Genomic DNA, 16,463 nt, shown 5'->3' with positions numbered 1-16,463 from the left:
TATTTTAATTAAAGCGCTCACAACTCCTGAATACACACTTATTTATCTTCTTCATAAATTAATTATTAAAATTACATTAAGCCCCCCACCTTGTCCCTTAATAAAATACAACATAATAACGCTCTACTTTCAAACTCACAATGTTATTGGTAATGTATATTTCAGATAATATGAAAGAAAAGTGATTTACAAAAATTATGTCAAAATATTATATAAAATTCATCTTTGAATGTATTAAGTACGTACGTACGTAGGAATGTGTTAGAATTAACTATCTTTAAACGATTATATAATAAACAAATACAAATAAACGATAAATGAGAGTACACCGATACAAAGCCTTCCAAAACATGTCAATACATAAGGCAGGAAGAATTTTCAGAGTAAAATCAGTTACCGTATTTAAAAACCAAAACAGTCAAATTTTTTTCTTTAATTATTACTAATTACTAATATTATTGGAAGATCTATAAATTGTTAAAATATTTAAGTACATAGTCATATAACAAAGGAATAATACAATACTATAAATAATTACAAGTCTTGCATAAATAAATATTTTGTCTATTATTTAATCTATGTATTTCTTTTAAAACTGAAGAGATAAATCTCCATGAGTGTGATTTCTACCCATGTGCACATCCCAAAACACACTTCTAGTAGTTTCTAACAACTTAAGGCGTATACCTTGTTAAATAAACGACAATAAATAAAATAGTTTCATTTGGAGAGATATTCTACACCCTAAGTATTAACTTATTATTACAGCTCCACCTTAATGTCTTCAGACTTGCGGTTCTTGGAGCGCCTTCTAGACTTGGTGTTGGAGAGCAGCTCGTAGGCCTGCTGGACCTCGAGGAAGCGCTCCTGCTGCTGCTCGCGCCGCAGAGGGTCGCGCTCCTTGTCGGGGTGGAAGGACCGGGACAGCTTGCGCCACTGCACCGTGATGTCGTGCTGGCTGGAGTCGCGCGTCACGCCCAAGACCTGGAAACATTTCAATTGATTTGTATTAGAAACTCGTGTGTGCAGGTCATAATATGTGTGTAAAAGTACCGGAGTGGAGTGACTCAAAACTACACCAAGTAATTACTGTGATTCTTGCTTCATCACAGCTTTCGAACAAATTGTAATTACTATGACTGTTATACTTGACAGCTGATCACGATTTGATCAAAAGGAGAAACAGACCGAGAATCGGCATTTAACGGTGAGCTGCTCAATTGTAAAAAAATGACAATGTGATGCTTATCAAATTTTGTGCTTGACTAAGGGCCAGTTGTTTCGGAAAAACTGAACAATTGTTCAGATTACCAAGTTCTTCCAATGTAAGAAAATCTTCACATCGATTTTATTCAAATACAGATTGGGTTGTTTCAACTCCAAAAAAGCTTTCGTAATATTTGAATAATCCGTTTCAATGTTCCCCGCCGAATCGGGCAATTATTCCAGAGAATTCAATAAGAATTCAGTTTTAGGCCGCAACACTTACGGAATGCGGGCGGGCAAAGGCACGTCATCTATCAGATTTCTTTGCTCGTACGTTGTGAGTAATATGTTTTTACAAAATAAATAAAACAGTTAGTATAGTTTTTATTCGTATTCAGTTAATCACGTATTTAGTAAAGTTAATATGGTAACATGCAATCGTATTACTGATTTATTCTATCTTTTTCCAGGATGGGAAGTTCTTCTTGAAATAAGTATAAAACCATTCCGCCGTTACTGCAGGGGTAGGCAGAGAGGACGGACTGCCAAACAAGATGGTCTTGGCACAGACTCCTTGCCTCATTCATACTCATACATCGTCTCGAACATACTCTTCTGTTATTCCGACTCTTGACATGGCCCGACACAAGTATCTGGCTCACTTGATCGAAAATGTCAATCACACGAAGAAAGTTTGTTAAATTATTGAAAAATATACATTTTTACAGTCGGCAATAGTTTGTGATACATTGGTCGACAAGAGAAACAAACTTGTACTTTTTCAATGTTTTTACCAGTTTTTTCCTAATTTTCAATCACTGAAACCAACGATATAAAAACGAATTTCGACAATATTATATGTAGAAAAGGTATCTAAACTTCTTCCCACAAAACAGTTAACTTCATAAATTTTGATCGTTGGGTTTTCTTTGCGTTATTTACCAAAATAGTCGGGTCGTTTTCACCAGTAGTCGGTACATTGTAGTACATACAATCTGTCAGATCGCAATTGGCGTCATTCTTAAAAAAATACATTCCTTTTGTCACAACCACAGATCCATCCACAAAAACTGTAACTTTTCATATTAAAATATTGTTTAATCTCTTTATTTTTATGTTTTGTAACAGAGACTAATCGCATATGCGGTAGGAGCTGCCAAGACACTTCATTTGAATACTTTCAATATGATATCAACAGAATTCGACATTTTTAATTATTCCATGCAAATCACGTCAAAAATGATACACATAATTCGCGAACTAATTGAAGATAGCCATAGTTTGTCACACAAAAAACTTTCGACTGACCTTTTTCTGACATCTCCCTCTAATACCTGAAAATTTGAATGCGTAGAAGTGCTCTATCTCACCGGGGTCATGTCCAAGTCCAGTCAGTGGGGAGTTTTACCTTGCAAAAGGTTAGGTAGTAGCGATTTTGATATATGTTGTTAAGATTGGGACTCTAAGGAAAAAAAAAAGTTTTCGACCTTGGGAGGGTCGAGCTCGACCCGCCATCTTGGATTGAAGGTGCCAAAATTTTTTTTTTTCAAAATAATTGTGAAGTGGTCGTTTTTACAACCAAATTGCTGAAGGCAAACTTAAAGACAACTAAATTACCTACATTTTTTGTAGATGGTATTTTTTTGTAAGTCTAATAGGTAACGAGTTACAGTGGCGGAAATGTGAATATTTTTCTAAAAAATGATGAAATTCCCAACTTTGTAATTTTTTCGGGTTATTCATTACATAATTATAATAATTTTGTAAACTCATTTCCACACCACCATGAGGTATAGAACATGGCGCATTTTTTTATTGTGGTATCTCCAGTAGGTCTACTCCACAGATATACCAGCGATGGTAGATTTCGAAATTATGTTACATTACTATGAATTATGTTACTATAAATTATGTTACTTAATAACAGTCTTCGTCACCAATGTCATCATCTAACTCATTGCCTGTGATACTGAGATTCTGGGCTTTCATTGACAAAATCTCTTCTTCTTCGTCCTCCACATCGATGTGAACCTCTAGCGAATTTCAGCATGTTTGACCATTACAGCACCCACGTACAATAGAACACTTCAATCCAGCTTTCATGCAGCTACATGCAACGCCGCATCCTTTTTTACAATTGCATGAAATAAATTTTAATAAAGTCTCGGGTGCTGGTTTCTTTGTCATTCTTACTGGAACAAGCCCGTTGGTGTCACGTTTCCAGCCCCAGTTTCTGGATTTTTTTGGATTCCATACCATTTTTGGACTTCATGGTACGTTCTAAATGCATGGTACTGTGCAGCGTCGTTCGTTGGTGGCAAAGAGGCAAGATTGAATTTGCTTTTTGTTGTCGACTTTGCGAAACGTTTGTAGCGGACTTCTTCCAAGGTTTCCTTATCCATGTCACCCCCGTACAAAGCAACAAGAAAGCGTGTTCTTGCAACTGCTATGTCTTCTGGTGTTGCATCATGTTGTTTGAAGATTCCTATCATGGCATTGAGTCTTGTGTCGTTTTGCACAAGCGAACAAAATTTTGTTTTTCCTTGGTTGAAGAAGGACGATGTTGTATCGCAGCCGCTAAATGCCTTAAATGCCATGAAGAAACAGAATATTCTCAGCCGCCTCTTTGTATTTCACACTATTCGCGGAACACAGTCTTTCAAAAGTTTTGCCTCTCCCGGGTTTGCGAAGATATATACTACTTTTGGGTGGTGCTAATGCTGTCAGCAGAACTAGGAGATCAACGTCTTCGCCAATAATGAAAACAGCGTCATATGATGAACACAAGGAAATTGCAGTATTGACAATCAACTCATCAGCATCTTCTTCAGCCTGCTTAACTGTAAAATCATCCTGTATAAATTGCTTTGTAAGCATCGAAATCAGACGGACTTTGTTATTTTCATTGGCTAAAAATCGTTCTTGTGAAACTTGAACTGGCATTGTTTCATCGAAAAGAACATCTGCAGACATGAGCATCCAGGCAACGTCCTGTAACCAGGACTCAATCAGTGTTGCCAAGTCAGCTGTAGACTAGGATCCCACTATAACAAATCAACGTCATCGAGTACACGGATGATGCTATATAAGTATATTGTAACGTAGAAATACGTTAAAATGATATTGTGTAATATGTTCGTACAAAATTTATCAAGAAAACTGGAGTTTTACAATTTTTTGTCAAAATTTTCTTTTTTCAACCGCTGTAACTCGTTACCTATTAGACTTACAAAAAAAAACTATGTACAAAAAATGTACGTAATTTAGTTGTCTTTAAGTTTGCCTTCAACAATTTGGTTGTAAAATCAACCACTTCATAATTATTTTGAAAAAACCAAATTTTGGCACCTTCAATCCAAGATGGCGGATCGAGCTCGACCCCCCCAAGGTCGAAAACTTTTTTTTTTCTTTAGAGTCCCAATCTTAACAACATATGTGAAAATCGCTACTACCTAACCTTTTGCAAGGTGGAGCCCTTTTTTATCCCCCACTGACTGGACTAAAAGCCCTTAAAAATATATTTTGTACGATACTAAGCGCGCGTCAGACACGATAGTGCTTACCTCTTTTGTCTTTAAGGCAAAGAGAAAGAAAGAATATCTTTTTCGGTCAAAGTTATGTAACCCATGCTAGGTACATACAGGAGCTTCTCATTTGGGCACTAGATGGCACTGGTCCCACTACGATTACGGATTACGAATCGCCGCGAATATTTAAACTTCATTTAATTGGGTAGTTTGTTAAATCCAATTTTTTAATTATTGCAGCATATTTTTGGGGGTTCATTGTCCAAATGACCTGACTGTATACGGCTATAGTCCATCAAATATTTTCCTTTAACCCATCAGGCTAATTTGTTCGCTTTTGGGAACAGTTCATATGGTCTTAAACGTTAACGGTATTAGAAAGAGAACACACTCCATGTTGGCACCTAGCATCGTGCTACCTACCTTTCTATCCTTTGTAAAATTATTGTTGCCTATCGACCCAACTCCTCTCCTCACCTATGCCGACTTAGTAAACTTTAGTTGAGTTAAAATATTCGTCCTGTCAACATCGTTTGATTACGGAGCCCTCTTTATCGACCGTGTCGAAAATCAAAGCCATCGTGAGCTCGCGCATTGTGAAATTTGTGAATTGTTGTGAACCAGCGCAAAGGATTGAAAACCGTGGAAGAATAGAAAAGGGTAAGTCGGCATTCCGAACCTTTCCAATCCTATTATTCCGCGTTGCGACGGTGCTATATCCGTCCCCAACACTCCACTTTATATTCAAATGCAGAAGTTAAGTGTGCACGTCTATTAATCTAAAGTTCCGACCGCTATACAACTTTCCGTAATTTTAGTTCAGTGTTTATACGAAAAAATGTAAGCCATTTTTAAAACTTTTTATGATTGCGTTAAAAATTTGAATATTTCAAAAAATATACGGTTATTTCTAATAATAAAATATGAAAGGTTATTTTATCACCTTTCCAAAACAGTTTTTAGTTTTCAGATGCGTTCAGAAAAATTTATTTGGATTTTATTGCCAAGCAGAAATACACACAAATTCTCCGATCTTCTGACAACGTCTTTAACCCATAGGATATGGCAAGAACATTCAATAAATAAAAATACATTTTTGTTAAGGCGATGCACTACGTCGTGTAATATTTTAAATTGAGCCGCTATCAATAACGACCCTTACGTAGATGGCGATAAGGTTTAAATTCTCGCTTAACAACATCCGCCTGTTTTGATTTATGCAAGAAAAAAACATGGTCAAAAAGTGCCTTTTATTTTATTTTGTGGATGTTCAGGCATAAATATTTAATTTTTTTTCGATCATTTTATAAATAACTTAATTTGCCACATTATACAATAAAATCATAACGGAAAATGGGTTCATAAGTAGGAGATTTTGAACTTTAAAGCAGTTTTCATAGGCCTTTACATTATTTTTTTCTGGGCTTATAAAAAGACTTATCTAAAAAATACTCGATTATTTCAAAGACCAAGATGTATTCTACTCGCAGTATTTAATTAAAGCATCTGAAACATTTCTAGGCGACCAAATTTTCAAACCAAAAACACATGATTTTGCATTCCTACGTATGGCATCGCCTTAAGGCCAACATGAAGACAATACCATTTTTGATAAAGTGACATTTTGATTTTTGGGTTTAACAAATCCAGTAGAAGTAATAACCAAAGGCAAAATGAATGTGTAGGGTCGACACTGCTATTGCAGGACTCCGGCTCCTAAGGGTTAAGAAATATAATGGTCAATATGTCTGAGGCCTGAAGGGTTGATGAAGGATTGTAAATGAAAGAATGTTAAAGGTAAAAGCTGATGAGATTATGTGCAATACGTTACCGACATTGACAAGTTTGGCAGATAAAGGTATTTTCAAACCATCAAATTTACGCTCTTGTCATTTATTGTTCACTAAATGTCACGCATGTTTCAAATTTCGGTTTTTTCACGAGCGTGGGAGTTTGGATCGTAGTTGTGACGTAGGACCAAAGTTGTGGGAAATTATGGTATATTAAAGGCTTTTCAACTGTGCTAAGGAACATTGAAAGGTAAATGTTGTTGAGTCATCATAACCTATATCTGTATGGACAGGTTGTTTGTTGGTTGGAGAATTTTAACAATTCATCAAATTTCGACTTTCATTTTTGGTTTCTGTGAAAGTACTTTTCAAGTTCTGCTATTATACCATTTAAGGCTAGTTACTTGACAGAACTGAAATAAAAACAGAACTTGAAAAAATCTTTCTCAGAACTTGAAAATGAATGTTAAAATTTTATGAATTGTTCAAATTCTCCGAAACAACCAGTCCTAAGTGTCTCCTTGAATGAAATGTATTTATAATGAATGTTCCTTACTTTGTAAGCATTCTGTTCTCCGGTGAGATCAGAGAGGTCTATAATTTGTTTCCATATCTCGTACCAGCCGTGGTGCTGCCCGTAGCTGTACGTGTCGTAAAGACTCTGCTTCAGATCCACCCACCTGAAATTATTCACCACAATTGTCATTGTATGACTCCATCAAACAGTTACATATCCTGATATGCCACTATAGTCCTTCGACAGTAGAAATAAAATAACACTTTTCTAATGTATGTATGAGAATGGTCTTGCAAAATAAATAAAATCTGCACGCCTAAATAAGAAGTTTTTATCGTGATTTATTTTTGGGGTATTATGCCATGTTGCGCTACCTCCTTCTTTAGCCAACATTTTGGACAGCGTTACCATACAATGATGGACACTGTAACAAGCGCAACACGGCATAATACCCCAAAAATAAATCACAATAAGGCCGTGAAAATCTCAAATCGCCGCCATAATTTGTGTCTCTCGATACAATGTTTATTTTTACGTAAACAGTAGAATGCATTGCCATATTAAGATTTATATTTTGAAACTTCAGTTGCTGCGGTCTCGATTCTCGACCCGTTTCAGTTTTAGATCAAATCGTGTTTAAGCTAGCCAGCAAAACAATATGACCGTCATGCTTGATAGCTGATCACAATTTAATCAAAAGCTGAAACGGAACGACAATCGGCATTAAACGGTGACCGTTGAAATGTAAAAGAAGTAAATGGCGCTGATCATCAATCAAATAGTGTGATGACAGTTGGAAGCCTTTAATAGGTTTATAATATCTCTTGATAAGAAGCCAACACATTTATATATTGAGCTTTCATAAATAATGCCGCATTGGTGTTAATATATACATAATGAAACTATCAACAATAAGGAAACATGTTTTTACGATTTTTATAGACGTAGTAAGTTAAAGGTTAGGTAAGTTACCAGGGACTGGTGAAGAAGTGGTGAATGGCCTCGTGCAGAGGCACCTCATCTCCGTTCATATCAGTGACGGTGCCGTTGAAGTAGAGGAAACCAACCCACAGGGACAGGTAGATGCAGGCGCACAGGCCCAGCACTCCCAGGCGCCTAAAAATTACACATACTGTCATTAAAAACCTTCAAACTATAAATACTAGAAGAGCATTTTTTAAGACAGCCGTCCATAATAATTTAGTCGACATAAAATATTGTTCGTCTTGGATCTGGGAAAAGGCATGTCTAAATGAAGAGTCCAACCCTCAATACTGATGATTTACTAGGCTTTCATTGTAGTTGTTTAATTATAAAAAATACTAAAAAACATATTCCTGAGAATGGACAATCTCAATGGGAAAAAAGTTAAAATAAAAAAGGTTAGTAATAACCTGATCATCGGCTTCTTCTTAGGGGGGGTCCTGCGCCAGTCTTTGGAATAGCCGTCAAACACAAAGGCGCACACAAGCGACATGGCGGCCATCCACGTGGTGTCGTCAACCAGATAGTGGCGCAATGGCATGCAGCACGCGGCCGCCACCAGACACCATGTAATGCCGCCACACTGGCGACCAATGTTGCCCACGGTCCAAACGCCTGGAAATATTTAGGTTATAAAATTAAATAATTACATAGGGACATCCCTAGCATGGCGAGCGAAAAAATACTACAACCTTCACATACAATAAAAATTAAATTGTACAACCCTTATACACAATATTTACATGTAATAAAAAATAACACTCATTAGAAAAACATTATGTATATTATAAAATACACATGATGTCCTAAAACTAGTGGTACAAGCGGGTGTATCTACTGTATATTTGGATCAATTTTGTGGTACATCTTTATTGATTTGAGCTTTTGTTTTCGAGTAAATCAAGTCGAAATTTGGAATATTTTAGGTCAAATTTGAAGTCACTACATGGTTACTGTCGGCTGTTTATTGTGTTTTAAAATGCATTGAAGACTACACCGGACTCCAATGTTTTTTTTAACCTTTCAGTTGCCAAAAACAAAGTAAAAAAAATAAAACAAAATGATCAGAACAATTTCTTATTTTGGATCTGATGTACCTCTTGTACCACTAGTTTACGAACACAGTGTATTAGGCGGAACCTATAGACAAGAGCTAATTGAAAGGATAATCTTCAATTATTTATTAACTTTCAAAAATACAGTTTTTTACTATTAAGTCCGGTTAAACTGATTGATATCCATTTGTCAATGGGTTCTTTTAACAATTATATTTTAAATACATACATATACAATTTTAACAAGTACATAAAATATACACATAATTACATTAGAACAAAACAATTCTTTCACATAACCATTTTTTTAACATACATTTCCTTCTGTGAGTCAATTCACAGCTTTTTATTGAGTTTGGTAACATGTTGTAAATTATTGGAAAGAGGTATTCTAGAGTTCTTTGACTGTATTTATTCAGGTATCTGGGAACTACAAGTCCATCGTTTGCAATTAGTCTTGTATTATGAACATGTGTCACTATTTTATTATGTTGAGATTGAGATGTATGCTGATTCGCAATTTTAAGCCACAATATAGCACGAACAGATAATAAATTTACAGAATTTTATAGTAATGACTTTGGTACGTCATGTCTTTGTTCGTATTTAGTTTTGTTTAGTAATAATTAGAGATGTTCCGACTAGTCGGTAAAGCCGACTATCCGGCCACTATTGTAGTCGTCGATTAGTCGGCGACTAATCGGCAAAGAGCGCCGACTATCCGACTTCTTACGTTGTATGTATTTCTCAATAATATGAATGCGGGGAACTACATGAAATAAAAACCTTGATTATATTTTTTTTATTTTTTATAATCAGTCTTATACATTAAAAAATGTAAAGCAATCTTTCCTTTGGTAATCAGTTTTTAAAATTACTTGTTTGTAAAGAAAACATAATTATGACATTTATTGAACAAAATTAGTACCTATCCTAATTAACATAAAAAACAACATAATATCTTCGTATCTTCAATGAACATTTATAAGTATTTCTTATTATTAAAATAAAAAGTAGATTTTTTAAATTAACAAACTCAGTTATATGTATTAAAGCAAGATTGTATGTACAAGATGCACAGTAATATATGTATAATGAAACTATAATGAAACAAAAATTCTAAACATGAACTGTTTGATAAAAACAAAAAAAAAATGAAAAAAACATATTTCTTATAACCATACCTACATAATCTAATCAAATCAAAGTCACAATTGTGACAACCAAAAATATCATAATCTCCTTATATTTTTTATAACTTACTTATATTTTTTAATTAAGGGTAAATTATGATGTAAGAAGACTAAAGCTTCTGCCCTTTCTGGTAGCAATCGATTTCTTTTTGTTTCATAAATGTTTCCGGCCTCTGAGAACAGCTTCTCACTGTAAACAGAACTTGCGGGACAGCAGAGGTACACTTTGGCCATGCGCGACATTTCAGGGTACCTAGAACTATCCCCGAAACCGTAGTCGGCTTAGCCGACTAGTCGGCCGACTAGTCGGTCTTATTACAACCGACTAATCGGCTAGTCGGCTAGTCGGCGAAAGTCATAATCGGCACATCTCTAGTAATAATTTTACCAAAGAATATTGTACATTTTGGACTGAAAGAAGATTTGTTTTTGTTGAATGTCCCTTTGAAGTTATTCCATATCTTATTAGGGATTCCGCAAACAATATTCATCACACACCTTCCATTGACACTATTAATTTGTGTGACCAGCTCAGACACGGGGTTCCAGCGAAGCCATAGTTAAGCCAGCCTCTCAGTAGCTGGGCGTACTGTACTGTAGTTTTCAGAAACTGTAAACGGTACAAAACCGCTAACTCTCTACCTATTATAAATGCGTCCTAATATCAGATTTAGCAGCCACCCCCGGTGTGAAGCACTAGATGCCTAAAAAAACTCTGAACTCTGCGCAGAATAAGAATAAATTTGTTGATTTAATTCAATCATTGGATGTCGAGTAAAATGCTGCGTGTGATCTATCAATATTTTAATGGAAGCTGATCTGAAAAACTAACATCATTGATCCCACTGGCATTGGTGCACAGCAGAAACACAGGCCAATAATAATAATATTTGGATGATTTGTACAGCGCCGTTTTTGTGCTGTGTGTATTTGTGCGTCTCCTAAGGGTGCTGCACAAATATATTTTTTTATCAATGCTCTATATTATTACTAACTATAGACTAGACTAGTGCTTCCCAGTGAGTTTTTCCTGAGTACCCCTTCCAGTAAGAGCCCGAACTCGCATACCCCTTGCAGCCAAAATTTCTGTACAGTACATTGCAGTGTCCGTACAGTGCGTGCTAATACTCCTTCAAGCAACCTCTTGTGTACCCCTGGGGGTATGCATACCACTAATTGGGAACTACTGGACTAGACAATTATATTATAACAACTTATGGCTAACAGATTGCATCGACTGGTTCATTGATCAAAAATATTAACCACATGTGTCATTTTTACAACTGGCTCTCCATACTTCAACAGCTCAAATGTGGAATGATTTGCCGACTTTTCTGTTTCAAAAGATCCTACAGACAGCATCCCCAAAGATGAGTTTGTATAAAATATTAATTTACCCAGAGCAACAGAAATAGGAGTCAGCCAAATGAGGAACTTCCAGTTGACGCCGCCAAACTCGTCAGAGGGGATTGCCGACAGGAACATCTGCCCCCAGGAGTAGCTGACCATCACGGCGGCTATGAAGCGATTCGTGGAGAATGGTGGCTGAAATAGTACACATGCGAGTTAACACATTATTAGGATAGAATAGACACTTTGATATTGCTAAACAATGCTTTCCTCCATAAGAAGTTTTGATTATGGGTTCTTTGAAAACTAAAATTGTTAATTATTTGGGATCGCTGGTATTATACGAATTACAAAAATATAAAACCTTTTGATTCACCTTAATTACTATAAAAGGCAACTATCTGGATTTGGGAAATTTCAATTTTAAATTTTCAATTAAGTAAAATGAAAATTCGCTTTCGTTGTACGGGATGGCAGCCATTTACAACAATTTAACTAAGCGTGGACAGCGATCCTGAATATTTAACCTAAAATTAAAACAAGGTCTGATTGAACCCACACAAAGTTTCCCACATAAGTCTTTTTCTTGTTGCTTGAAACACCAATAAAAGCACTCTCTACTCCAATAAAACACATTTCAGATGTTTTGTTTGAAGACCCGTGATGACTTGTCTCGAGCATTTGATTCACTTGAATTAGTCATGTTTTGACGACTTCTATGGCAGAGCAGTAAGCTTCTAGGTACTAGATCTGAAGGTTGCGGGATCGATGCCCGATATGGTTCTTTTCAGTTAAAATCTCATCTCATTAATAACAAGTGGAAGATAATGGAGAGAGACTACCATTCTAAATGGCTATAGCTATATTTAGTGACCAGTTATGGATATCCAGGGATCTCTCCACCTTATATCACTCCCACAATTTCTTCAGCTTCACAACATTATCCGTAAAAAGAGATGTCAAATTTGCACTGTCTAGAGGCAGTTGGAACCCTTATGCATCAATCACACAATACTTTTGGCCGTGAAAATCTCAAATCATAACAAAATAAAATAACTTACCCGAGGGTTTCGTTGCATCTTGACGATGAACGCCGAAATGAACTCGGGGTCTTCATTAGCGTCCTTAACGTAGGTATTCAGCTTGAATAGGTCGCCTATCCAGCCCAGACCGCAGCCCCCCAGGGTGCTCCACCACACGAAAGCATGCCTGTCCCTGTGCAGATAGAAGTGATGCAAACCAAACACCCCCCCAAACAGCCATAGTATGAAGGTGAGCAAAAGGGACTTGTCATGACCATTTCCCCTCGACGCCATGTTTTCAAAAGATTCTATTCAATCTAATGAAATTTAAATGTTCTTTTTTTTTCAAATTATCACTCTCCTTATTCTATAGTAACGTTCTTTCTAATTATTTTACCTGGAAATATTCGATTTTCAAATTATTTCACTTGTTCTAATTTTCTTTTTTTTTAAGTATATATTTCACTCAAGTTCGTATTAGTTCTTTACACAAGTTCCAAACTGTTCCAAAACTTAACAAGAGTATGTATTGTATTCAGTTTATTTATTCAGCCCGATTTCTGCACAAAACTTATAAATAAATAAATTTATGCCAATCCTGTCGCATTTATGACAAATCTTCACAATTTTTTTATTCTTTCTCTCGACAAATAAACTAAATAATATTCATATTACGGAAAATATGCAACGATCATCACTTATTTATCCAGTTGGCGTGCAAAAATTGCTATAAATTAACATAAACTCCGCTTATTTCTGAAAAAATTTCACAATGTTTTGTTTATTTTCTTCACAGTACATAATATTATTAATTTAACGAGAAATAGGCATAGATGATCACGATTATTTACGGAATTTATCAAGTACTGATTAGAGGTTTACGATGTTTACTCGAATTAAGCACTGTTCTAACACATATCACGTACAAATAATAACTTATCACAAAATATTACTACTTCGCCGCGTACCACTTGTTTCAGTAATATTTTTTTGTAATGACAGAAAACAGTAATTTCTAACCCCATTTCAGGTTATTAGAATTCGTACAGGTGCAAAACGAAGTTGCCGATGAGTTAATTACAAAATATATACGTGAAATCGAAAAGAACACGTCAACTCTTGGAATTTAATCAGTCCATTATATTCATTATATTTACCGTTCGTTTCTTAACCTACTTTTCCTTTATAAAGCGGACACACACAATATGTGTTACGAATGTCAATGTCAATAACAAACCCGGCAAAATAAATTTATAAAGATGATAATTTTAACCGTGGTTGAATGAATTGGAGGCCTTTAATTGATTCCTTATTAAATGATTTTTTTGAATGCCAAACCGATAAATGTTTGGCGAAAGACTCGAAACATTCTAGTTTTTTTCTGTGCATGCGCGTAAAAAATTTTACCATAATATTACGAATTACGACGTGTGCGTCTGCATTTACAATGAACTGTCACAAAATTTATGAGATATGGTGTTGCCAGGAAGATCTAATTTTAGAAAATAAAGAATGATGGTTTTTGCCAATGCCCGTAAGAATGATGATTTTTTCAAAAATGATACTTTACTGAGACTTTGTCATTGATTCAACTTCAGACCATAATACTTAGTACGATTCCAACATTTCAGTCCGTTTGGCCCCTGAGAAAACGGCTTTGAAAGATCAAAACCAAGCCTTGAATTTATTCCCATAAAACTGGAGATTTTTCCACAAACGCTACTTTGTGCAGATCAGTGCAGATTATGTCGTTGATTCCCCTTCAGACCATAATTCTTAATACGAGTCCAAAATTTCAGTCCGTTTGGCGCCACAGAGCCTGAAAAAACGGCTTTCAAGGTTTGAGCCCAAGCCTTGCATTTATGCAAGTAAGAATAATGATTTTTCCACAAATGCTTCTTTATGAGATTTTCTCATTGTCCAGATCATTAAATTGGCGGAGATGAGATGTAATCCAGTTATATAACTAACAACATGTACACACTTGTGTCCTGCCTGCTAATACTGTATGCCTGGACATTGGGGGTCTAGACTCATTTTTTATAAAAAGTAGCTTCCTTTAAAAATAAAAAAATAGAATCTTGTCGTGTACGGTGAAGGAGGAAACCATCTGTTTCCTTAGAAAGCTATGGGAAAGTGGTGGGCAATCTTTGATGTCCAGGTAATTAAATTTATTGTTAAACAACATACCTACCTAAAATTAATGACTTTACAATACATTTAGATTGTTTATTCAAAAGTTGCGTCGAATACTACCTCAAGGCCGACTAGAGTCCGAAACCTGGGCGCCTGACGGATTTTGAGGTGTTAAGTCAGTGCCGTGCCATAATAGAGCAACGACAGCATAACGACAGTTTGCAAATGGCGGCGATTGTTGTAGATTCTCGTTGTTAATGCTGATTTGTAAGTTGTTTAACCACATGCATATAAATAAACAGTGATTATACTATTTTAAGCAGTGAAGTTTAGTTGGTGACAACACTGACTTCGTAATTTGACTGTTGCGCTCCCAGACTTCTGGTTTATTTATGCTTCTACTCTTTTTGACTTTTTGAATGAATGGCATACAGAGCTCCGGGCCAAAAAGGCCCCTTTCTCTTTCAACATGAGTTAAGAATTGGTTGTAGGAGGACACTTCTACTCTAGTCAGCCTTGCATTTTCTCTACGACGCATAAAAATCTTCGGGCAAGAAATAACGGTTTTATTTAAAATGTAAAATATTTTCATTCTAAACAAAATTTCTCAGTTTTCATCTTGAAAATTTAGTTACATTCATAGAGCTACAATTAGAGGCGCTACTGCCTACTAATATCTCGTCGAAACTTGTTCCACTATTAGGATGTGATAAGCGATGCACATAGACCGGAGTTAGTAGTTTTAGATAAAACGTTGGGAGAGTTGGAGGTCAGTTGAAGGTCAAAAATGAAACCTATTTTTTCACTTCATGTCTCATCTAAATATAATACATCAATGGTTATTTTCTGTAATTTTTCACAGGTAATATAAACATATAGTATCTGTAATATTCTTGATATTAGTGCATGAGCTCACCCATAGATGGCACTAGATTAGTCTATTCGGTTACCCGTAGATGGCGTCAGTATTCTAGAGACCGAGGGGATAATAAATTAGAGGGAACCTCAAGGTTGGGATCGATATTATTCTAACCACCTGCTAACTAAGATATCAGAGCCATGTAAATCTATCACATTAAAAGTCCAAGTGTTTTGTTGAAGCTGGAGTTTAACCTTTTGAACGCGTTAATTTGCTCCGTTTTATCTATACCCGTATGCGGTACATATTTTCAAATATCTATGCACGCAATTAAATGTCAAATTATAGCATTCTGGCATGATTTATTGGACTATATAGACAAAACAGATTATTCTCCACAGTATGAAAACAAATCCTCGTGTGTCAACACTCTTAGATGTTTAAAAAAACATAAAATTTCATACAAAGACGTACCATATCTTTTGAATGTGGTCCCGCCATTCACTCGGCGTGTATGTACTTAGGTGATAGACACAAGTGGGACACCATGATCACTTATCATTTTTAGTTATGAAAAGTTGTGAATGATATACATACTAACGCCATCCGTTGACAAAAATGTAAACTAAAGGACTAAAAGGCGCGAAGAGGCTCACTTGATTATCGATCTTTTTTTATGAAATACAATTTTATTTTTGAGAAATTCTTGTAGATGTCAGCATCGTGATAGTTCTACGAATGTCCAAGTGAGCAAGAAATAAATTTATGACGAAAGAGCGCTGGAATATCAGCCGTCAAAGTTTCCGTATCAACTGTTGATACAG

The 16,463-nt window shown here is 35.7% G+C and overlaps 1 protein-coding gene across 2 annotated transcripts; it reads right to left on the bottom strand.

Annotated features, from left to right (window-relative positions):
* wus (TM2 and DnaJ domain-containing protein wurst) lies at positions 1 to 13,987 on the bottom strand. Of its 2 annotated transcripts, XM_089645597.1 has the most exons (7): positions 13,802 to 13,987; positions 12,684 to 13,400; positions 11,670 to 11,817; positions 8,435 to 8,639; positions 8,013 to 8,156; positions 7,080 to 7,203; positions 1 to 984 (listed from the first exon to the last, which is right to left on the bottom strand). In XM_089645597.1, the coding sequence occupies exons 2-7, from the start codon at positions 12,936 to 12,938 to the stop codon at positions 763 to 765; spliced, it is 1,098 nt and encodes a 365-aa protein (XP_089501723.1). In that variant the 5' UTR covers positions 12,939 to 13,400; positions 13,802 to 13,987; the 3' UTR covers positions 1 to 762. The 2 variants fall into 2 exon arrangements, with proteins under 2 accessions (XP_089501723.1, XP_089501722.1); XM_089645596.1 differs by lacking the exon at positions 13,802 to 13,987 and having other exon boundaries at positions 12,684 to 13,792.
* Positions 13,988 to 16,463: the final 2,476 nt, after the last annotated feature.

Source organism: Hesperophylax consimilis, chromosome 22 (assembly GCF_061612785.1).
Source record: "Hesperophylax consimilis isolate HC1 chromosome 22, BYU_Hcon_1.0, whole genome shotgun sequence".
In the NCBI taxonomy this organism is placed as follows: domain Eukaryota; kingdom Metazoa; phylum Arthropoda; class Insecta; order Trichoptera; family Limnephilidae; genus Hesperophylax; species Hesperophylax consimilis.
This window is presented reverse-complemented; position numbering and strand designations above follow the sequence as displayed.

Bases quoted from the DNA above. Each gene is read 5' to 3' on its own strand.
- wus (XM_089645597.1), bottom strand. From the start codon at position 12,938: ATGGCGTCGAGGGGAAATGGTCATGACAAGTCCCTTTTGCTCACCTTC. The intron at 8,157-8,434 runs GTTATTACTAAC...TGTAATTTTTAG, and splicing joins AAGAAGAAGCCGATGATCAG to GCGCCTGGGAGTGCTGGGCC. The intron at 985-7,079 runs GTAAGGAACATT...AAATGTTTCCAG, and splicing joins GAGAACAGAATGCTTACAAA to GTCTTGGGCGTGACGCGCGA.